Raw genomic sequence first — 23,937 nt, forward strand, 5'->3', positions numbered from 1 at the left:
GAGCTGTGGCACTGCTCTCTGCACAAGGTCCCGTGAGTGGTTTCTCCCGTTCTGGCTGTGCTGCAGGATGCTGAGGCTACAGACAAGAAAGTGTGCCCTCTGCACACTGCAGTCCTTTCTCAAAGCTCTTACTGCTGAGTATCCATGATTTATAATTTTTCCCCCCTCAAATAATGACAGGACATCTCACTGCAGCCAGCATTCACCCTGAGTCCCCTGGGAGAGATTTGTGAGTGGTAATTAGAGTGCAGGAGCCTTTCACCTCGAGGACATCTCTCAGCATCGAGCTCCCTGGGCAGAAAGTGCTGACTGTGTTTTGGCTGATGCTCAGGCTTAGAGCTGCAGCTCAGGAGCGTTTTCTCCCGGCACCCCAGTCTGTCTGCCAAGTTGGAAGCTAGGAAGCAGGGGAAGCACAAATGGTGGGACAGGGATAGTTTGCTTCCCACTCCTGCACTCCTAAATCCTTGCTGGTGTCAGCTTAGAGCTTCTTGTGATCTGTGACCCTTCCACTGGATGACCCTTCCAAGAACTTCTCCAGTCTCTTCCTGGCCTCTAGTAAACCCCTGCATTCACCAATCTTCTACCCTTGCCCTGCTGGTATCAGTGTCAGCTGAAGGGCAACTGAGCCCCACAGCTCTCTCCGTGGCACAAGCCTCTGGCATAATCCTTCTGCTGTCCCCTTCCCAGGATGTCATTGCTCTCCCACATCCTTTTCTGCTCCTAACACACATGGGCCTGGACCGGCACGCAGCACTGCTCCGTGCTGTGACAGGCGACGGGGATGGTGCAGTCCCCCCTGCTGCTGCATCCCCATGCACTGGTGTCGCTGCCAGCAGCCCCGTGCAGCCCTCGGCAGCCTCCACAGGAGCAGCGTGGGGCTGTGCTGGCGCTGCCGGGTAATGATCAAATCAGCTGGTGGCCAAAGTACAATTACGAGTCGTGGCTGGGAGCTGCTCCCTTCCAAGCGAGCTAATTGAAAATACATGGAGGCCATCATTAGTAATTATGAGGTAGCCGCTGTTCAGCAGGGGAGAGCGGCGTGGGGTGTGCACGCAGCGTGTTCACCCTGACACCCTTCAGCTGGCCCTGGATGGGTGGGGGTGGCGAGGTTTGGTGAGCGAAGCTGGGGGGACCCTCACTGCTGCCTCCCCAACTGCATCCTCAGTGGCTCTCAGGCTCCCCATGGATGTCAAGGAAACAGGGAGATTGGGAAAGGAGCTGAGCGCGAACCAGCTTCTGGAACAGACCAAGGCTGAGGTTCGTGCTGGGGAAACCTGCCTCCCGTACTGGTTATCTCCCTGCTCCCCCCAGCCTCCTCCGGGCTGAGCCCATCACGTGCCCCGGGAAGGTGCAAGGTCCAGCTGGGCACGGAGCGCGGAGCCGAGGGATGGCAGCCGGCTGCGAAATGAAGCGCCTGCTCTTCCTCCTGGGAATCTTGCAGCTCCTTGGTGAGTACGCCCAGGGCCCGGCCGCCGTGGCGAGCACGGGTGACCGCTGGGCGACCTCCACATTTCGGGTATGCTCCTGACAGCCCTGGTTCGGAGCAGAGCTGCAGGCTCTGTCACTCACAGCGTACCGTAAGGCAAACGAGGGAAGGCAGCAGCGGGCTGAGGCTGGGATAGGCGTGCGGAGCCTGCTGTGCCTCTCATTTGAAGTCAGCAGCGCTGCGCTGCAGGACACGCTCCCTGTTGAATATGCATGTAGCTTTGATGTTTAAGGACTGCGCTTCCCGGGAGACAGGGCCGATTAAATAGCACACTGATACTTCCAGGGATGGGGAGGGTGCAGGAATGCGCGGCGCTGCTGCACGGGGCAAAAGGAGTAACCTCCGGCCGGGTCGGATGCGGAGCCGTCTCCAGGGTGTGCCCGGGTGTGAGCTCGCTTGACCTGCGGGACGTGAGGCTTTGTGTGATGGGGCTGTCCGAGCCTTTTGGCTGGAGCTCTGACCTCTCCATTCCCCAGCTGCCCGAGGTGGGAGAGACGCGAGGGAACTGCAGCAAGGACAGAACAACTTGCCATTACTATCTGGGGGCTTCTTCCCTTCCTAAGCTCTTCTCTGCTCTGAGCTACCAAGGTGTTTGTGCCCAAAACACTGCGAGCACCTACCTGGCTCCCGTTCTCACCACTGGCAGCGTCTTTTTCCCTCTCGGAGGGTTTTAAAGAGGAAACGGCACGGGCGTGTTTCTTCTGCCTGACGACTCCTTCAGGCACCCGCAGCCCGGCGTGAGGCAGGGGAGCCCCTCTGCGCTCTGTAGCTGGGCTCCAGGACTTTTATTCCGGTTAAAAATACATCGTCTCCTGTTCATGTGGAGATGGCTACTACAGCCCGTGGTCTGAGCAGAGCCTCTGGCAGAGTAAGACAGCGCAAATTACACCCCAAGGTGATCCTTGTGTACTGATAGAGCCTCTGCAGCTACATCCCTCCCCATCACCTGGAGTAGCCGGGCCAAGGCATTCTGTAGTGCACCTTCCTCTGTCAGCTGGAGTTATTCAGAACGCCCCTCCTGCGCCAGGCTGGGCCGGCGTTCCCTCTCCATGCCCCCTCCAGTGCCCCAGTCCCTTCCATCATGGATTTTCTACATATTTTGTAATTCTGTGGGTCTTTCTCCTACAGAAAAGATGATCCATAATAACGGCGAAAGTCGGGGGCTTTTTTGGTCATTTTCTCTTCTCTGTCTCATACTTACTTGCCTGAAGCCATTTAATTCAGGCTGCTGGAGAGTCATTCATCTTCAGCTGAACGTGCATCCCCCAGCCAAGCCTGGGCAATGACAGGTCGGGAGGCTGCTCTGCTGTGCTTGTGCAATCACGGAGGTCAGAGTGAAAACCCCCTCTCCCCTGTCCTGTCCCTGGCCACCAGGTTCATCCCTGTGGGGCCCCAAGGACAGGACTGCCACTGTCCCAGCAAACCCCAAGGGGAAGAACCCTCCATCCCAACCTGTTTATGCCTCAGGCTGAAATACACCGTTGAATCCCCCCTCCAGCTCCAAACACAAGAAACTAGCCTGTATTTTGTGCAACATGTCCCATAGCAAATGCCTTTTCTTCTCTTGCCCTGTCTTTGTGGTATCCCAGCTCTGCATGCCCACTCTGTACCTTCTGGAAACCAAAGGCTGAGGAATCTCTATTTGTTGAATTAGTGAGTGACAACAAAACCCCTTGCAAGGATTGCTTAACTACCAGGTGTATGTTGTTCTTGCCCTTTGCCTGCAGGACACTTTCCTGCCTTCTCTCTGCCTGCCAAGTGTTTGTCCCTTGCTTCTCTTCCTGTCTTGGTGGGTAAAAACCATCACCCAGCCAAAAAAAAATCCCCTGTGTAGAGAAGGGCTGTGACTGCTCAGCTAGGAAAACTCAGGAGCTGCTCTTGGGTGAAAAATCTGGCCTAAAAAGGCCAAGCCATCCTGAAGCACATCCCAGAGCAGGCTCCTGGTGCCTCCCATGGACTGGGTTAAACTGGTTCTTCTGTTCCCTCCCAGCTGCCACTGCTGCTGTGTACAAGCAGTGGATCCCCAACACCAATTTTGAAACCGCCTCCAACTGGGATAAAGGCAGAGTCCCCTGTGCCAGCGACGTGGTTCACTTTGAGAAGGACAAGGTATAGACTCTTCTGACTTATTTTTGTTTTTGCAAAATGCTGTCAGGCATTGGAAAAGCCCCTTTACCTGACAGTGCAAAGCATACTTTATTCTTGCTTTTCTTACAGGTTGTCTCAGTCTTCATCAGGTCTCCCCACACGCTGACAGACATGGTAAGGCGTGGTGTGCATGGTGTGCAGGGCTGTCAGAGGGTGGGTGAGGGCAGGGCCAGCCCTGCGGCTGTGCCTGGTGGCACATTTCCCTGTCCCCATCTCCACAGAATCATAACATGGTTTGGCTTAGAAAGGACCTTAAAGGTCATCAGTCCCAACCCCCTGCCATGGACAGAGACACCTTCCACTAGACCAGGTTGCTCAAAGTCCCATCCAGCCTGGCCCTGAACACTTCCAGGGATGAGGCATTCACTGCTTCTCTGGGCAACCTGTGCCAGGGCCTCACCACCCTCACAGTAAAGAATTTCTTGCTAATATCTAGTCTAAACCTGTCCTCTGTCAGTTTAAAGTCATTCCATGGACTTTGACACTTTTCTCCATGGTCCAGCCAGACCAAGGATGCCTGATCTGGGGCAGGGGATGGGAGTCCTATGGCAGTCTGGGTTTCTCTGTACCATGGAACTAAAAAGGCCATTTCTGGGCTTTTTTTTTTTTTTTTCTTAATTAGGGGAGATGAGAGAGAGTACAACAAAACCCAATTTCATTTGAGATAAATTGATTTTTCCTCCTCAAGGGAGGGATAAAACTCCCTCCATGTGATGGAAAACTTGGCAGTAGGTGGCTGAGGAGCACCAACCCACAGCATTGCTGACACAGAGCAGGCACTAGCCCTGGGCAGAGGCTAAGTGAAGCTGACATCAGAATATCTTGAAATGAAAACAAACTGTTCTGGCAAATCCCAAAATGTTGCTTGAGAAATTTTCTTTCAAGTGCCATTGGGTTTTATATTTTTCTGTGGCATTATCAGCCTGGCTGTGGCAAGATGGGCATGACACCCTGCTGAAGTGTGTGTGTTGAGTGATATAAGACTGGGGGGGTCTCAACTCAGAGGGGTTTCTGAGCAACCTGATTTTGCCCCACATGAGGAACTCTGCCCCAGAGCAGGCTGACAGGCAGCCATGAAAACATGGCATCTCAGTCTCCATGGCTTGGAGGGTAAAATTTAACAGGGAGGAATTAAATGGAAAAGCATGCCCCAACATGCCAATGGAGGATGGGTCACCAGTGAGCCCTCTCCCAGTGCTGGGACAGGAAGAGACGGGCTGGATCCTGTTTGGAAACCCTCCTCTTCTAGACCTGATGAGTTTGCATACAAGTTTCCTCTCTCGGTGTTAGGGCAGCTTTGCTCTTTTATTGGCCACTAAATTTGAAGAAGCCCTTGAAATTTATGTGGTGTAATTTGTTCAGGCTGTCTATACCACTAATAGTTTTGATGCTTTAATAACGCCATGTGCAACATTTAATCCCTCTACAAATATTTGGAGAAGATACTTTATTTATATGGCATTTTAAATATGAATTTTCGAAGGAAAGAATGTACTGGGGAAATATGTACAAATATAATGTAATAAATGATGTGGAATTTACCCAGAGAAGAAAAGAGCAAAATACCACTCCAGCAGATTTTATTTTACTTACAGATGAATGTATAATATTTCTAAAGTACTTTCATTAGAGGCCTGCAAAGTGCATAATTGCAGAGCAGCGTCAGTCATTACGGCTGAGCCTCCTGCAGCCAAGCTGGAGAGCAGAGCTGAGCAGCCTGAGGAGAGGGAGATCAACACAACCTTTGCACAACACAAAACAGCATCCACGGCCCTGCCCACTGCTGGGGTTGATGGCTCCCATCGTGACTCAGGGATGGGTCAGGGTGCCCGAGCGACCCATGGCTTGTCCCAGTCAACGGGTCCAGAGCGCTGGTGGGAGCCCCTGGGGTCCCTCTGCTGTCCTGGGGTTTCTCTGGGCCCCCACTGATGGCAGGCAGCTGCACAAGCTTCAGGGTTACAGTGAATTTTATAGTCCCACTGCCGTGCAGGTGGGGAGGACTGCTGGGGGGATCCATGAGGGGATGAAACATGGCATGGGCTGAGGGCACCATTCTGCTCTTGCACTGAATTGCACTGCAGGTGAGCAGCCACCCCTGCCTGTAACCTGCACTGCAGCTCACACCTTCCTTCTGAGCATCGCTGCCCCAGCGATTCCCTGTGAACTGTCCCAGCATGTCTCTTAGTGAGGTGGTTAATATTTCTTTTTGATTTCAGCTCAGGCACTTCCCTCCTGTTCACTGCCTTGCTCTGCTGTCACCAGGTGATACAGGGACTGCCAAGGTTAGGGATGAAAAAGGAATGAAACCCACCACCTGAGCTGGGCTGCCACTCATGCAAATGGCATGAAATTTGGCAACCAGCTGGTTAGAAAATGAATTGGTCATGAGGCTTTTTGCAGAGAGGCTGGGCTGCACCTGTTCGGCTGCCAGCCACGCGCGCTGGAGCATTAATCACTTAAATCAGCAAGAATACATTAAGCTTTAGAGTCACCATGGAGATGCTATACAGCCTTTGGCCAAAAAAAAAAAAAAAAAAAGGAGAATGTTGTTTGCTATAGTAGCCTAGAAGGAAATTCACAGCTGAGGAGGGATTGGGCTCTCATTGACTTTCATGAGAACAGTGCCTGCTGTGGCAAGTGTAGGGGAGGATGCTTGGTGCTGGTGGTGGAGGGACAGCATGAGGTCTCCCATCCCAACTCCCCAGCTGAGTGGAGCGTTGGGTGGTCCTCATGTGGCACCATCGCTCCTCTCCTAGACATTTTTCTGAAAGCTCACTTCTGTGTGGTCAGCTCTCCAGCTCCCCTTCCCATCAATACCATGCTGGCACCAGCCAAGTGCTGGGAAATGCCTTCTTGGGAGGAGACTGTTGGGGCACAGAACCTGCCTCCCTGCTCAGAGCTCACCCACTGAGTGCCCAGCTCAGCAGTTATTTGAAATTTCAAGTGGATCCCTAATTCAGTCACACGCTAAATCCAAATCCAGCTTAAGCGTAAATGGCTTTGATGCACAACCGTTGTGATTAGGCTGGATTTTCTATGGTATTTAGCTGCCTAAAGATGCAGATCAGTATTTAGCCAGCTTTTGGAGGTGCCTGAGACTAAATGTGCAGAAAGGATGGAAATGGAGGTGATGATGCCTGGCATGGGTGCTCCAGGGTAAGGCAGACTTTGGCTTTGCTTGTCTCCTGGTGGGGGAGAAAGACTCCTGTGAGGGATTGGACCCTCTGGCTATGGCTGTGCTTCCGAAGGGAGCCAGGCCAGGGCATGGCTGCAGCAGTGAGCCTGGTGTTTGCCCCAGTAACACCAGCCCTTGTGCAGTTTGTGCCTGAGCTGGCCAGCACCGTTGTGCAGGCCAGGGATGGATGCTGCTGCTTCTATTTTTGGGGTGGCAGGAGTCGGTTTTATTCACGTGGGCAGAGCAGCCTTGCTCGACCCCAGGGTCAGGACACTGGCTGGGGTTGCTCAGCAGCCCTGACATCTCTTTTCCAGCTGTGCCCCATCCCTGAGCTCTGCTGTGGGGCGGCAGCTGTCCATACCCCTTCCCTGCCTGCCCCATGAGGGGCTGCAAGGCTGGGCAAGGGTTCGGAGTGTGCGGGGCACTGGGGTCTGACCAGGGACACCTCCCCCAGCCTTATATTTTTAGCTGCCTAATTGCGAGAGCAGAATGTACTCGGCTTTGCTGCAGGATGCTCCCGCTCGGTTCCTGGCAGAGATTGATCTTGAAATGCCAATTGCTCTCCAGGGGCACCGGCTCTAATGAATTGCCACAGTTCGCGCTAGTCCCAGGCACCGGTGCTCCCTCCCCCACTGCTTCCCAGACAGCGGGGTAATGAGACAACCAGAAAAGGGATTATTTTTCCTTCACCTGAGATGAAGATAAAAAATTTGCGGGGAGTGTGTGCCAGCACATAATTCCAAGCCGGAATCCTGCAGTCTTTTCTGTGTCAGCATTCACACTGAAGGTGTGTGCTAGGAAAGGAGTGTGGTAAAACAGCCATTTACACTCATCTCGCCGAGTCTATTTGCTCATTTCAGGCTGGTTTCCAGCAGGAGGAGTTACTAAAGTCTGCGATGAGCAGAGCAGCTTGCCAGCATCCTGGGCTGTAGCGGATGCTGGAGCCCGTCTGGTTGGGAAGCTGCTCCATGGATGGTCTGCCATCCCTTGGCTGCCGGGCATGGCCCCCCTGCCTGCACCTCGAGCTGCTTCCTAGCTTTCTCTGATCTTGTCTGTAGAGGAAAGTTCAGGAAAAGGATCTTAGCTAATCTGAAATAGATTTGGCAAATGGCTTTAATCCTCTCTGTGTCTTCTGCATCCAGAGCTCAATGTCTTCAGCTACCCAAAGGGCTTCCCATGTCCCTGTGACACCTGATTTCTGTACACTGGGACCTGTTTGGCACTGCAATTAGAAGTGTATGCTGGGGATCTGCAATCCAGTTAGTGGGCTTTTTGTGTCTGTTGTTTGTTTTTATCCTCCCATGGCTTTCTCTGGGCCCTGCGGGGTGGTTTGGCAGGGGCTGTGTGGGATGGCCAGGAGCTGTGGCTTCTCTGTAGGGATGGGCAGGGCTGTGATGTGTTGGGAACCTGATGTGTCAGGCCACTCCTGTGCCAGGGGATGTGGGGGCAAGGCCAGGTTGGGCAGGTGCTGTGGGGAGCCCGTACACTGAAACAGCTTAAAATGTGGTAAGCAGACACAGCAGGGGAGCTGGCTCTGGCATTAATGAACGCGCAGCTGGGCTGCTGCTTCTGGGCAGGAGGGGAGGCAGGGATGCGGGCAGGGGGAGCAGCCAAGCACCTTGTTAGCTTGCAGGAGATGACACTGAAATGATGATATCCCCTGGCACACCACTCCTGTGCCTGTGCTCCTGCCTGCTGTGGGTCAGAAGCAGAGGGGCGAGCTATTGCTGGGATCAGATCAGGGCTGTGGGCATCCCCCGCTGTCGCTGGTGGGTCCCATGCAGAGCAGCCCCAGCTTCTGTGCCCCGGGTGTGCTGCACCAGCCTTCATGAGCATAGGCTTCATGGGGATACAGGCTGCATTTCTTGCCTGGCTTCCTTGGGAAACTAAAGCCCCATTCCTCATAGGACCACGTGCCTGGAGGGAGATGTTTGGGCAGCAAGGTGCTGCTCCAGCAGCAGGTGGCCCTCCTCGGCTCACACAGAGGTCTTGGGGTGGCAGGAGGTCCTCCTGCCTTCCTGGGAACCTGGACCAGCTGCTGTGGGGGGGCAGGCTGGCTCTGGCAGCAAACTGGGGGGTATGAGGTGGCATGTGTGGCTAGGGCAAAGGACACTGTCCTGAGGTGCAGGTGGAAGCTTAATCTGGGCCAGAAAGCGAATAAATGAACCCCCAGTAATGAACCCAAGAAGTGCTGCTGCAAGCAAGCCCCTGGCAATGCTCCGGAGTTGTCAGAGGGATTCACCTGTGGGTGAGCCTGGCCCTGTGCCTTTCTGGTGTGTCACCCAACAGCTGGATACCACCCAGGCTCCACCACCAGCTGCGCTGAGACCCCCAGCCCCAGCAGGCACTGGGGAAATCTCTGCTGTTCGCACCTGTGGGCAGCATGGGCTGGGGTCGCCCGCCTGCTGCCGTGGCTGCCTGCTGCTGCCCATGGGCTGCCACTGACCTGACAAAGCAGGACTGAGAAAGGTGATATGGAGATCATTGCCTTGATTGCACTGATTATTGCCTGTGGTGGGTTACAGCAACCTATGTTGGAGCAATAGCCCACTCGCATCCTATCACAGATTTTTTCAGTGGAGGGCCAGCAGCACCAGCCCCAGAGCTGCTCCTGGGCTGGGTGCTGGGCAAGGGGATGTACCTGGGGGCCGATGGCTGCTGACCTGCCTGCTGGTGCAGCCGTGGATGCAGCGCTGTGGAGCCCAGTGTGCGCAGGCAGTGTTAGTGTTGAATGATGGGGGATGGTGGCACCATCTCATCCAAGCAAGGAATTCAAATGTGTAGATGCTGCAAATAAAAGCAAGGCTGGGGGAAGACCTGGCTGCAGTCACAAGTGTTGTTCACTGAGGTTCAAAGCACAAGTGCTGCGTTTTTCCTGGGCTGATGATGGTGACATGCCAGTCACAGTGTTCCTGTCAGTCATCTCAGCCCAATGCTTGTGACTTAAGCAGAGCCAGGATGTGCCAGAGGGTGATTAAGGCCATCTGATTGAAAAACCATCTCTCAGGACTTTGCTATTTCTTTCTTTTACATTTTGGAGGTTAGCTTTGTTTTCACTTATTTGTTGGGGCAGTGGATTCCTTCTCAGTGGTGCAGTGCTGGGGCTGGGCCAAGGGCTACATGGGGTCTTTCCTCCTTTTTTTTTATGACTTTCATAAGAAAAATGATGACTGTGTTTCAGTTGTCATTACACTTGATAATGATAACAGAGGAGATAAGTGATTTACTAGTATCAGGGATGGGAAATGACTAATGGGACTCTAAGCACTCACTGTATTAATGGCCCTGGAGTACAGGTTGGCAGGAGGAAGGGAAAGCAGATGAAACTGCCAGCTTTTTGGCTCTGGTTCATTGGTACCTGTCATTGCTCAGTTCAAAATGTACTTGGAAAGTGGCCCAACCTGTATGCAATTTCTACACTAAACTCCCAAAGGTAGAAAACCACTGCCCAGCCAGTCTCCATTTGTCCTCTGCAGTGAGCTGAGATGCCTAACTTATGTTAGGATAAAAGAAAGGGCAAATTATTTACAAAGATCCGCTGGACAATGGAGACACTCCTGAAATGCTGCCCAGTAGTGAGAAGCTCAGGCAGGGCTGGTGGTGGATGTGCAGCACAGTTGCCTCAGTGGGCAAGGAGCCATAGCTGCAGGGGCCAGCCCCAGAAATTCCTGTGATGAAGCAGAAGTACAGAGCTCTTCCTGAGCTTCATGTTTGTGAAGATGGGGTGACTCTATCCCGTCTTCCATCATGTTGTGTTGCATCTTAATTCCAGGGCAAGTGCTTGCAGCGTCTGGGCAGTCCCAGGGTGTGAAGGACACTGTGTGTGCTCACTCTCATTTCCCTGCCACTCTGACACTCACATGAGCAGCTTCCTCTGGGCTTGGAAAGTCCAGCCAGCCTGGGGTTTTGGCCTCAACAGTGGAAGGGGATCTCCTGTGGTGGCTGGAGAAGCTCCATCTTGTCCAGAGAGCTCAGAGGCCAATGTCTCCAGAGCACAGGCACTGCAGGCATGGGGCAGATTTGGCATAAGGCAGATTTGGCATGAGGCATTTCCCCCAGCTCTCCCCTTGAGCAGAATTGGTGCTGCTGGCCCATCCAGACGTGCTTGTCCTCCCAAGCACATGCAGGATGCACCACCTCGTCCTGGAATCAGTGTCATGCATCCATATGTGCATCCCTAGCTGAACAAGCTATCCTGTTATATCTCATCTCCTCTCTTACCACACTGAACTCAGCCCTGTCATGTGTTTTCCTTCCTCCTACTTAGTTTGTGAAGATCTAAATGAACAATCCCCTTGGACACAAAAGCTTCTTGTGTCCTGCATGGTTACCACAGGGTGTTTGGGAAGCTCTGACCCACGGCTGTAGTCAAAGTGGTAACAACAGGAGAGGGAGCTGGCAGGCAGGCAGGGATGAGAGCAGGGACTTCCCAACCCAGTGGTCTTGATCCAGCCACAACACTCACAAGTGTCAACTTCAGCAGCCTGGGAAAGCAAGTGGAGACCAGTCATGATCCTGCTGTGTAACCATCTCCCTCACCAGCAGCTGCTGGCTGATTTTCTTTCTTCCACCCAAAGATCCCTGCAGCTTTGGGTCTGAGTGCCCAGAGCTGGTACCCTGTGCTGGTGGAAAGATCTGCTGCGTCCCATCCAAAGCCCCACGCTGAGCAGCTCAGATGGGGCCCAGCAGCCGGCTGGCCGCCCTTCCTGCCTGGCCCCGCCATGGTGCAGGGCCAGCCTGCAAACTGGGCAAGAGGCAGTGCCCGGGGGCTTCAGACTGCCATGGCCCAGGCAGTCTGGGAGAAGAGACTTGGCTGGCAGTGCTGCTGGCACTGGCCTGAGTACGGGCAACAGCTGACTGCTCCAAAATGTCCCATTGCCTGCTCCTGCATGAGCTCACAGGAAAACAAGCCAGGCCACTTGAAGTGAAGTACAGCATTCTGTGGCTGAAGCTGGTAGCATTGCCCTCACCCAGCTGAATGCAGGCCAAAACAGACATGGCTTTTACATCTGCAGCTAAAGGACATGATGCCATTTGTATCCTGGCAGACCTTTCAGCTTTTTTCAATGCTTCAGTAGTGAACAAATTTCCTTCACTCAAAAATAATAGAAATGCAGAGAACCTGACAGCAGGACACAGGCTATGGTCTGATGGAGCAGTGTCCATAGGCAAAGGCTCCTTCCTGGCTGGGGGGGAGACACCACACCCCTGGGGCACATGTTGCCCCAACCTCAGCTATTCCTAGTGTCATCCCCTCTTGTCCAGCCCAATGTATGGCGTTGCTGGGTGCAAAGCAGATGGTGCAGAGGAGCACCGTGGGACTCTTCTTGGTGGCAGCCACCCTCTGCTCTCTATCCTGGCTTCTCATGGTTCCTGAACCAAGAGGAGCACCTGGGCTATGGGCTTCAAAGCACTGTACCACCAAGATACTAAACTTCTTAACAGGTGCCTACAGTTCGGGGGTGATGAGCTTTTTGCCTGGTCCACCTACCCCATGGTGGCCCAAGTGGGACTGATCCTCAGGCAAGACTGGCCAAGGACAGAGCTATCACAGCCACCTGCAGCAGTCAGTTATAAGTCTTGCTTTCTCTAACCTACATGCATATTTAAAGACCAATTAAGTAGATGAAACCGTAAAATCCTATTTAATGTTTTCTGCCTGAGCACAGGACCCAGTAAGTCAGCATAATGCAGTCCTGGAGGGCTCCCAGCTGCTGTCTGGGGAGTGGTGCTAAAACAGTGGATAGACTGAATTAGAGAAGGGAGCCTTGAGCATCACTGACTTGAAAATATTGGGAGAAACCATGACTTTCCCTCTGCAATTTCTAAATGTAAAATAAAATGGGCTGGGCTGAACAACCTGTGTGCTGGGAATGAGTTGCCTGAGTTGATCGTTCACCAGGGCCTGTCCCAGTGCTGGCAGTGGTGGCTCAACACCCAGGTGGCCACAGTTTCTTGCTGAAAAGGTTCCCGTGGCAGAGCTGTGCCTGCTGAGGTTTGTCCATGGCCAGGCTGAAGCCAGGTCAGTACCATGACCGTGACTACCTGCTGGTGATGTCCTACCCAACAGGAAGAGGGTCTGGCTATAGCAAGCTGCTCCAAATGCCACTGTGTGTTTCCCTTAGCTTGTGCTGAGTGCAGATTCCCTACTTGACACTGCACCAAGCATAGCTAGGGTCCCTGAGTTGTTTTGTGGGGCAAGCACAGCCCCTGGAGGTGGGGACCCATTAAGTGAGGGGTTGCACTCTGGCACTTGCAGAGTAAGGTTGGGTTTTTCATGGTGTTCCAATGTATAAATCCATTCCTGAGCTGCTGGGAGTGTGTGCAAGAGGAGGAAAAAGCTGTCAGAACAGCTTATTTTGCCTTTTCTTGCTTTTCTGAATGCTCTTCTGTGTTATGGAAGATAACATCAAACTGCCCCTCCCCCTTGCAGCATCCCCGTCTGTAAAACCGGGAGCTGATACTTTCCCTTTTACATGGGGCATGGCAAGGGTAGCTCCTGATAACTGTAAAGTGCCTTGGAGACTGTGAGGGTAATAGGCAGCCTAATGATTAGTAGTGTTACTTGGTTACAAGCCGGGGTGGCTGGCAGCAGGACCGCGCAGTAACACTCTGCATCCCTTCGTCTAGTACCTGCCCCTGAGCGGAGAACTCGTGCTGGCAGCTGGTGCAGGATTCACAGCTTTCGATGGCAGCTGGGATCCAGGCTGTGACTCAGGTATTTTGTGCCCAAACCAGGCACCCCATCAGCCCGTGATGAATCATGCAAATTCAGCCCAAACACCTCTACAAAGGTCCCAGCTCAGAGCAAAGTGAATCACTCCTCTTCAGTACTTACCTTTCCTTTGATGGCCTCTCTCACATCAGATCTTTTTTTCCTGCTAGATCACCTGTCTTCTAAAAAAGTAATTACGGCAGGGAAGCCTTTGAAGTTGTAGCAGAGAGGCAAATATTGTTTGTATTTTCCCCTGCCTATTAAGCATGTAGCCACATCAAAGCCCTTATTGTCTCTGCCATGGTGTTTCTAAAGAAAACCAGTTAGGAGTTACACACTGGTGAGCCAAGCCATGGCCATCACAGCAAGCTGGCCTTTGGCCCCACACATGCATCCTCCCCTCCCAGCCTCCAGCCCATGGCTGAGACAGCAGGTTTGTGTCATTGGTGCCTGCTATTAGCTGTTTTCTAGGGAGGTGTATTTTGGGTGCTTAAGAGCTACCCCATGCTTTCAGTGGCAAGTAACTTTTTAGTTCCTCTGCAGGGAAGGAAGCGTCCAAGCAGAGTGCCTGTGCCTGCACTCTGACTGGAAAAGAAAAAGAGAAAAAAAGGGAGGAAAAGTCCAAATCAGTCTTCCCAGAGGAAGGATTGTAGCTTAAGACTGTCTGGAGCCACTCTGAAATCCTTCATCCCTATCATTTTTTTACTTTGGGGCTGTTTGCCCCCCCCCCCCCCCCCCCCCCCCCCCGCTGGGAAGCTCTGGCATCTGTGCTTTGCACTGGGCTTTTCCTGCTGACCACGCCCTGCTCCCCTGAAATCAGCAGCGTTTCTGGGATAACTTCCACAAATGGACTTCTTTAAAGCACAATTTCAAAATGAATGCGAATAATTCAGTCACTAAGCACCCTCATGCTGGCTGAATTGGTAAAGGTTCAGCTGCTGGGAAGGGGGAGGAGGAATCAGGGCACTGCTTGATGAGACTAACCAGCAGGGAAGTGGTTAAGGGCTAAATAATTGATAGTTAAATGGAGCACTGACTTTGGGGTTACCTGCTGCAGGGAACAGGGCTGGTCACATTTCTGCAGACCTGCCAGGCTGCTGGGAAACTGGGACATGAATTATCATACCCATTTCTATCAGGTTTAGCTGTTACTCAGCAAAAAAGGGGGAAAAAACTGTCCTGTGGGATCTAGGCCTGGAAGCAGCAGTCAGATGTGGGGTTTGGGCTGAGACCCCAGCTCTGAGTGCTGGGAAACTTTGCCAAGCTCTGGGAAATGCTTGCAGTGGCTCCCCATGAGGGTGATGCCAGGGCCAGCCCTTGGCTCCCTGACCACAGGATGAGATCCTTCACTTCAGGCCAGACAGTGCCTGGTTTTACCAACCCAGATGCATCTGCTGGGGCTTTGAGTTTGGGTTTGGGTCATGCTCAGCCTTTCCTATCGCTTTTCCAGGTGAAACAGTGAGGTTCGCCGATGCCGAGCACCACGCGTGGTTTGACCCCACACTGTGGCAGGATGTTCTTCCCAGCGGGGAGCCCAAGCCAAGTGGGCCCATCTTTTCTGTGGATGAGGAGCGCGTCCCGTGCCGCTATGATGATGTCGTCTTCCAGCCCGAAACCTCCTTCCGGGTAAACATCGACTCATCGCAGCCAGTGATTCACCTCCGCAGCATCTCTGTCATGGGCCAGGTAACGTGGGGAGGATGAGAAACTGCCTCGACACCTTCTCTCTCCGCAGCCCCAAAGTAGATCAGGCGAGGAAGGACCAGCTGGAGATGGGGGAGCAGCGCTGTGCAGGGAGATGGGGCACACCTGTGGGGCTGCAGCTTCATGGGCTGCTGCTGCTGCTGCTGCTGCTGCTGTGGGTGGCCTCCGTGGCCTTTTTGCATCGACCAGTTTGTTATCGCCTCCCTCCCTGCAGTGTGGGAGCACAGGCTGTCTCGCTATTCGTGTTTAAAGAAAGGGCCAATGTGCACGGGTCAAACCACCAGCAAATGGCATCTTCTCTGGCTCCCAGGGGTCTCTCCCTTCCCAGGCACGTGTCTGCAGCTGTGCTGCTCAGGGACCCTCTGGGGACACCTCCCTCCTGCCCCCGACCTTAACATAGCCTGTGGCCCAGTGATCATCTCCCAGCTTTGCTTCAGCACTGCCCTTTAATTGATTGGAGGGATAATTATAGAAGCGCTGGCAGCCTGCTGTGCCTCAGCCTGGGAATCAGGCTCCCCATGAGCCTTGTCCCTCGTGGTCGGGGGAGCAGAAGATCACAGGCACTGCAGCAGTAAACACAGGTTCCTTCCAGGAGTGGGAGATGCAGCAGGCGTTTTCATAAGTTATTTATTATTTCTACTGCTGTGCTGGCTGGGATCTGCCATTTCGGGGCCAGGCATTAGGTAGCTGGTTTTTGAGTAATAGACTCAGTTGGTGTCCAGGCGGGTGCAGGCGAGTCTGAGCAAGGCAGTGCCCCAGCAGAACTCACTCCAGGCACACATAGCCCCAGGGATGCAGAGGTGGATACTGTTGGGTGCTTAGAGTGATGCTGGTCCTGCTGATGCTTGGGGACCACCCCACAGCTCATCATCCCCCCCAGGGACCACTGCTGGCTGTCCCTCAGGCTGCTGCTGAGCGATGAGAAGGTGAAGGAAGGAAGAAGGTGCTTTTTAGGATCATAGCATGTTTCCTAAGAACTGACCTCGTGAGCTTCTTTATCCCTTTGTAGCCAGCCTACTCTGTGCTGTGTGATGACTATTTTCACCCCAGGGCCTGCGAAATCTGCCTGTTGTGCCAGAGCATGGAGATGCTTCCTGTGGAAGAGAGTGGGTGAGGGAATCACTGGTGGCTTGGCAGGATGAGGCTGGTCAGTCCAGCTCAGCCTTTGCTAGTGCCAAGCACATGGAGATGCTTCCCAGATAGGAGGAAAACAGCTCAGATCCAGCCCCCTTCCTCCTGGTAGTGAAAAGCTGGTACCTTGAATTCTCTGGGCCAGCAGAAAGATGGAAAGTAAAAGAAGAAAAGGCCCAGCTATCTCACTGCCATTGTTTTTTGGTTTTAGAGAGTTTTTCTGTTGGTCCAGGGGAAAAGCTGGAATGGGTGTATTGGCAGGGTTTTCCTGCTGCATCACTGCTTGCAGCAAGGCTGTTCTGTGATGTCCATTAGATGTGACATCAGGTGTCCCAGCAGCACGGCTGGGTGCCTGGGGACAGCACTGGGACCTGTCTTGGGACACTCACCCACTTTGCTGCTCTTCCTTGCACAGGAGCTGAACACCCCAGCATCCTGGGCTGGGTACCTGGGGGGCCCCTCCGCCCCGCTGCAGTTTCATGGCAATGGCACTCTCCAGGTGACAGGCACTGGCTGTCCTGATAAGTCCGGCTGTGCCTGCGGGAACACCCTGGTGAGTCTTCCCTTTCCCATTTTGGGGGCTCCAGTGCAGGTTGTGGGGTGAGGGACTGACGCTGCCCTGCTCTCCTTTAGGATGGCCCCCGCATCTGCACAGCCCTGCTCAAGGCATCAGGAAGGCAGTGCCCAGAGCCAGCGTGCCAGAGCCCTTTGCAGCCCCTTGGCCACTGCTGTGGGGTCTGTGGTGAGTGGGGGACATGGCTCTATTCCTCATCCCTGCCACACCAGCTGCCCCACTCTGCTTCCCCTGGCTCCGTGGGGGAAAGTTGGGTGCAGGGGATGCTTGCTGCTGGTTGTAAGCTGAAGTTTTGCTGTATCACTGCTCCCAAGGGGTCCCATGTGCAGATCCCATTGTGCCACCTTCCCAGCACATCCCTCTGAAGCATCATCCTGGTTTTTGGGAGCCTTTTCTGAGTCGCAGCCCTTTGTCCCTGCCTCTAGTTTATCCTGTCAGGATGTCACAGCTCGTCAAGCTAATAGGGCTCTGCTGAGTTTATGCAACAGAAAACACTCAGAGGAAATGCAGCCTTTTCCACTGTAATGTCAGCTTCCCAACAGCCAGCTTGTTTCATTTCACTTAAAATAAAAACATGCAGATTGACAGCGTTCCCTCTGCAATGGGTGCTGCTCCATTAATCTGCATGAAAGGTTGTTAGGGGCAATTTTTCATGCACATCTGTACCTGGATACTTGGTATCTGATATTTGGTATATCATACCAAATTCAGTAAAATGGCACCATGTTTCTCCAACATGCTCCTGAAAGCATAGTCCCTCACAGTCTTTAGGACAATTTAAAATTTCAGCTAATTCTTAACTTGCATTTTTTCCAAGGAAAATATTTGTCTCCATGACTGCAGTGCAGCAGCACGGGGAGCAGAGATGTTCCCTCCTCTCAGCCTTCCCCCCAAAGCCAGGGTAGTGCTGCTGAACTACAACCTCGTGGCCCCAAAACCAGGAACATGTAGAGCTTCCCAGAGGGATAACTGGGAGAAAGCTTTCCAGGCAAAGCTTCTCTTGGAAGCCAAATGCCTTTCATCAAACCCAGCTGACAAAAAGACCAACAAGGGAGGGAGAAGTTTCCCTCTGAGCCCAGCCAGACCAGTTGCACAGGGGTACTGGAGGGTCCTCAGCGCCTTTCATGGCAGTCAGAGCTGTGCTGCCGTGACAGCTCTCTGTCCACACTTGGTGACAGTTTGATGTCTGTCTGTCTGTTTTCCGGCTGCAGGGGCCACCGTTAACCTGGATTTCACTCCTGATTTTGACCTGCAGAAGTACCAGGACAGATTGGTACAAGAGTTGCTGAGCCAGGTACATCAGCCTGTCAGATCGGGAGGGGCTAATGAAACCACAAGCCACTGGCCACATCTGCCAGTGACATGATGCGTGTGGGAGTTTCTGTGGTGGGCATGCAGCCCCAGCGATGCCAGGGGTGCAGCTCACTCCCCACCACCTTGCAGGGCCCACCCACCCCGTGTGACCTCTTGGATGTGCCAGCTTGCTGTGGGTGCTGGGTCCCTTGCTTCCCACCACAGCCCCACCATCCCGCTCAGCTCAGGGCAGGAACAGCTGCCGACATGTGGTGGGGAGGGATGCAGGGGGGCTTGCTGCAAACCCTGCTCCAGAAAACACAGGAGGTCAGGTCTAGGTAACATGGGAGCTAAGTGCACGCAGCTGGGATCATGCAAACCTGCAGCAGGGCATCCCCTGCCCTCTGGGCAATGCTGAGCTGCTTTGCCATTCCCCAGTAGGCAAGCACTGAGTGGGTGACTGCCACTGGTCAGCTCTCAGATGCTCTACAAAGCATCACTTCATCCTGCTGCTTGTGAGACACAACATGACATCCCTCCTCCTTGCCAGGGGCTGCCAGGGGAGGAGGTGTGCTCTGCGTTGCGCTGGGAGGTTTGATACCGGAGTATTGCTCTATTGATCCTGAGCTGAAAGCTGTCTGCCTGCCCTCCTTACAGCCACACGTCTTAATACAGCTTTTAATGGGTGTTATACATGAAATTGTTTTCTCAGCATGCTTTCCTCTGTGGAGGCTCACTGTGTGCTGGGTACTGGTCACAGCTTGGGAGAGAGGGGACGTACAAGCCTCTCCTTTGGGAAATGCAGTGGCCCTGCAGTGACAGGGATGGCAGCTCTGCGATGGGGCTCACATGGAGATTCAGGTGGGCCTTGCAGCTGCCCCGTCGTGGCTGTCTGGAGAGGTGACTAATCTGTGCCTACCCTCTCATGGGCTTTACGTGTCTCCTTGTGTTTTGGGAAGCCCAAGTACGCTGGTGTGCAGATGGCCATATCCAAGGTGCACAAAGCACAGACCTTCCTGGGCATGCTGTCCCGAAGCTCCACTCCTCTGATCCAAATCGTGCTGATCGATGACAGAGCAGGAGTGCAGGCGGGCACCGCTGCAGAGCAGCTGGCAGCAGACATCATGGAGAGCATAGCACAGCATGGTAATGCCCCTGTTCTCCACAGCAGGTCCCCTGCACGTGCACCCAGACCCACCACTGGCCAGAGCTTTGTATTCCCTGCCACCAGCCCACATGTCCAGTGGGGTTTCAATGTCTCTAAGGATGGAGATTCCACACTGTCTCTCAGCAGCCTGTCTCCACAACTGATCGTCTTTGCAGTAAACCAGTTTTTTAAATATAAATACTTAGATAAATATCGGTATTTAAGTGGAATTTAGCATATTCAGTATCTGCTTGTTGCTTCTTGCCCTGTCACTGGGCACTGCTGATGAGCCTGGCTCAGTGCTCCAACTGTGGCTCACCAGGGCAGAGCAGAGCAGAGTGGAAGGGTCACCTCCCTTGAGCTGCTGGCAGCTCTCATGCAGCCTGGGATACTGGTGTTCTTCCCATGCCATGTCTGACCATGACCGGCTTGGTGCCTGCCAGGACCCCCAGGTCCCTCTCTGCAGAGCTGCTCTGCAGCCAGAATGTACTTGTGGAGGGAGACAATGGAAGCTGACAGATGCTGATGGGCACACAGGTCAGAGCCTGGACCTGGTGGTCATTGTGGGTACCAGACCCACACGGGCTTGTCCCCATTGAGTCCATCCACCTGTGTATGCCATCGCCATTCTCAGGGAAAGGTGATCCCCAGGCAAGTAGGGCCAGACCCAGCTGAAGGCTCCCTCTGCCATGGGTGTGGAGATGTGTTGCCCTGTACAATCCTCATCCATATTTCTTCCCAGGTGAAGCTCTTGGCATTTCAAGTGGCAAAATGGAAGTGGCCACTGGCAGCACTGCCGGCAGACAGGTGGGGAGCCACCCAGTGAGCAGGATCACAGCGGGGACAGTCATGGGGCTACTCTTCAGTCTCCTGTTCCTTGGAGGGATCCTCTTTCTCTACAGAAGGGGAAATCTGAGGTAGGGATGGGGCTTCTGCCAGCAGCAAATACTCAGGCTGTCTCTGCTTGGGAGCAGCTGCCAGCCCAGGCTGCCCTTCCAGCCTGGCACACAGGGGCACACGGTGCTGCCCGGAGCTCCCACAGAGCCTGGCAGCCTGCTACCCCCAGCATTACTGTTCATAGAGCCACAACATGGTTTGGGTTGGAAGGACCTCAAAGATCATCTAGTTCCAACCCCCTGCCATAGCCAGCAACACCTTCCACTAGACCAGGTTGCTCAAAGCCCCAGCCAGCCTGGTCTTGAACACTTCCAGGGATGGAGCATCCACAACTTCTGTGGGCAACCTGTGCCAGTGCCTCACCACCCTCACAGTAAAGAATTTCTTCCCAATATCTAATTGAAACCTGCCCTCTGTCAGTTTAAAACTTGTCCTTGCTCCTCATGGTTTATTGGAGGTAAGGTGGCTGAAAGGCACTTCTGTACTCTTGGACTGCTGCTTCATTCTCCTCTGTGACCAGGAGGAGTTGCCTCTTGGCAGGGTGCAGTGTGCTCTGGTGGGAGCAGAGCTGCTGCAGCTCGGCTGGAGCTCTGCACAGCCCAGTCATGGTGGCTGGTGGCATGGGTTCCTTGGCACCATTAGTTTGCAGCCCTGCTGGGGAGTGGAGGGCTGAAACTGCCAGCTGCTAAAAAGAAATGCATCAAAATAATGCAGAACACTTGTCCCACAGCTTTATAACCATTAAAGGGAGAGACAGCATCCAAAAGCAAGTGCAGCTCCTGGTGCATTAGTTGTTCACACAGCATGGAGCATGGAGTGCAGGTCCCAGGGGAGAGCTGGAGGGTGCACCTGGCTGCACCACAGCTGGGAGCTAGTCAGAAATACCCCTTCTCCATCACCTTTTTCCTTTACAGCTTGGAGATGGGGCCTGGCAGTGACTAGGGCATCCCAGCAGTACCCACAGCAGGTGCTTGGGACACCCACCTTCACATGGAGGGTTTTGCAGGATTTACTGGCTGCCTGCTGAGCCACTGCGGGTTGTCTCTCACCCAGCTGTGGGCAAGTGGGGTTGACCTCACACATTTTATAATCAGGGGCCAGGAATTGCTTAAATTTGCATGTGCAAAGTGCACCTGTGTCTGCCAGGGGGTGCTGAGCTCCCCAGTGCTGGGGCTGCCGTGTCAGAGGCTCACGAGTCAGGTTGGTTGTTCCCTCCCACTTCCTCCACTGGGATTTTGTCACTGTGCAGTAGTGGCCCTGGCCAGGGACAGTTGCCCTGCTGCTTGACACATGCTGACATGGTATTTCCTAGCAATAAACCCATGCCTTCATCTAATTTCTAAATAAAACTCCCAGACCCATAATTGCTGCTTGATGATTTATCTTTCACTGACTCTTCTTTGGATGCTGGACAGGCCTTTGAAACCAGCTCTGTCAGCAGCAGAAGGGAATTTGGTGTAGCTACAGGAGACAGAGCTGAACAGGAGCCCAGGGTCTGTCCCTGGCCACTCCTGCTGCAGGTCCCCTTATTTCCTCTGAAAGGGGCCTGGCAGAGCTTCCCTCAGAGCTCCTGAGGTGACGTGTGTGGACCTGCTGCTGAGCCCACCTGCACCAGATGCCCAGTGCAGGGGAGGATGCTCCATGACTGGGAACCTTAGGACAAAGTAATGAAGAGAATAGTACAAGTAGTGATGGTGATTAAGGTGAAAAAATGGTAACATGATAAAAGTAATTAGTGCTCGTTGAGATTGCAGTGGGAACAGGTGTCAGCTCTGTGGCAATTCACTTTAGGCCACAGGGAAGGAGTGATTGCTCCAAAGTGAAGCCTGTGCTAGAGCTGTCTGCCTCTGCAAACTCCTCCCTCCAGAATGCAGGTCCCAGATCTCCAGCCTTAATGATTCTGCTGGATACAGCAGCTTTTCCCTGGGAAAGGGTACAATCATCCTGTTTCAAAGACAGCCTGACACTTTGCCCCTGTATTTTCCCATCCACCTCTTAAAGATGCAGGGTTTCAGCTGGGGGAGCTGCAGGGATGGGAGGGATGTGGATGGTGATGCCCAGCTCTTCCCCAGGTTGCCTGCCCTGCGCCTGTCCCGGTCCTGGGAGAGAATGGAGGACCCGGTGTCCCCCGCACCAGCCAGTGACAAAGGCTTCAACAACCCCATGTTCAACGTGGTGAGTCAGCCCTGCCAGGGACACCGGGATGCTCAGGGGTGTGGGCAGGAGCTGCTGGGGCTCCAGCAATGACATTCTTGAGAGCCTGTTTGGGTTACCCTGACAGGGGTCCTGCTTTCCGCAGGCCGGGAGGGTCTGTGGGACATTACTGTTCTCCCTCAAGTCACCAGCTTCTCGACTGCTGAGGGACTCAGCACTGGGTGGGTTGTGCCAAGGGCTTTGCTTCTCTTCCCCATCAGTTGTTTTTCCTCTTTGCTGTTGCAGGAGGCTCCAGGGGCTGACCTGGGAGAGGAAACACCTAAAGATCTCCAGGTCTTCTACCTCAACCCTTTGTATGATGCAAGTGAGACAGAGACCTGATGGTGTGGACTCATGCTGGGGGCAGACACCACTCCCTTGGGGAAACCACCACCTCTCCAGCCCTCACAGCCCCTCACAGTCCCTTGCATCACTCCTGGTGGGATTTAAGCCAGAAGCAGATCCCACCTGAATAAAAGTGTCCACACAGTGAAGGAAACCATAGCAAACCTTCACTGTTGGTACTCAGTCACATGGACATGCCCTCCCTGGTGTTACTTCTGGATTTTAAACTGTCTTTTGTTGGTGTCAGTTCTTTCTGGATAGTTCAACATTGAGATTTGGGTCTCAGGTAGTATCCAGAGAAGCTGGGGTCTAGTTCAGCACCCCATGCTTTAGCCAGCACTGTGCCCAGGGCACACAGCGGGTTGAAGGAAGCATCCCTGGATGCATGACAGAAATTAAGTGCTCAAACACATTCCAGAATATGACCCAGGGCCTTCAGGGCCTGGACCCATTAGCTGGAAGGTTGTTTTGCTTTCCAGCAGTGTGCTCAGTGCTGGGGATCTCTGCTCAGGGTTCCCATTCCTCCTCTCACTCCCGTCCACTGGGTGCTGGTGAGGTGCAGTCCTGAGCAAACAATTCCCCAGGGAAGCTTTCTGGAGCTTGTTCCTTCTTTCTGTGCTTGGGCTGATAGGTAAGAAACCCTCTCGAACCCTTTAGGGGATTTATTCTGTTACTCCTTGAGGTGAGAAAGTCTTCTCATGGCACAAGGCGAAAGCACTTTGATGCCAGGGTCCCTGGGGAGGGATGCAGGCAGGAGCTGAGGGCTGGGGACAATCACACTGGCCCATCTCTGATGAGGGTTGGGACAGTGGCACTCAGGGGCCTCGTTAGCCCTGGCCTGTGTCAAAGACCCTCATCTGCCCACAATGTCATGCAGTGCATAATTATGGAGCAGGGCTGATGTGTGAGGCTGAAATTATGGATATGTATGCAAATGGATGCAAATTTACACTCTGCTGGGTGTTCAGTAGGGTCTGTTGGCATATTCCATAAGGAAGCAGCTATTTTAAGTTTATAATATTTTGTTCTAGTCTCTGGAAGACATAATCCCTTCTCAAATGCCTGGGAATTGATAATTAGGTGCATCAGAGCCCTGACGAAGGGTAACAGGCAGCATGTGGTGGTGGGA

At 53.4% G+C, this 23,937-nt stretch overlaps 1 protein-coding gene across 1 annotated transcript; it reads left to right on the forward strand.

Annotated features, from left to right (window-relative positions):
* The first annotated feature begins 990 nt into the window (after positions 1-990).
* AMN (amnion associated transmembrane protein) lies at positions 991-23,001 on the forward strand. Its single transcript, XM_069018324.1, has 13 exons — positions 991-1,010; positions 1,312-1,448; positions 3,477-3,595; positions 3,704-3,748; positions 13,440-13,527; positions 14,975-15,210; positions 16,775-16,912; positions 16,993-17,101; positions 18,145-18,227; positions 19,186-19,372; positions 20,116-20,290; positions 22,343-22,445; positions 22,710-23,001. The coding sequence occupies exons 1-13, from the start codon at positions 1,006-1,008 to the stop codon at positions 22,803-22,805; spliced, it is 1,521 nt and encodes a 506-aa protein (XP_068874425.1). The 5' UTR covers positions 991-1,005; the 3' UTR covers positions 22,806-23,001.
* Positions 23,002-23,937: the final 936 nt, after the last annotated feature.

This window comes from Aphelocoma coerulescens, chromosome 5 (genome assembly GCF_041296385.1).
Source record: "Aphelocoma coerulescens isolate FSJ_1873_10779 chromosome 5, UR_Acoe_1.0, whole genome shotgun sequence".
Lineage (NCBI taxonomy): Eukaryota > Metazoa > Chordata > Aves > Passeriformes > Corvidae > Aphelocoma > Aphelocoma coerulescens.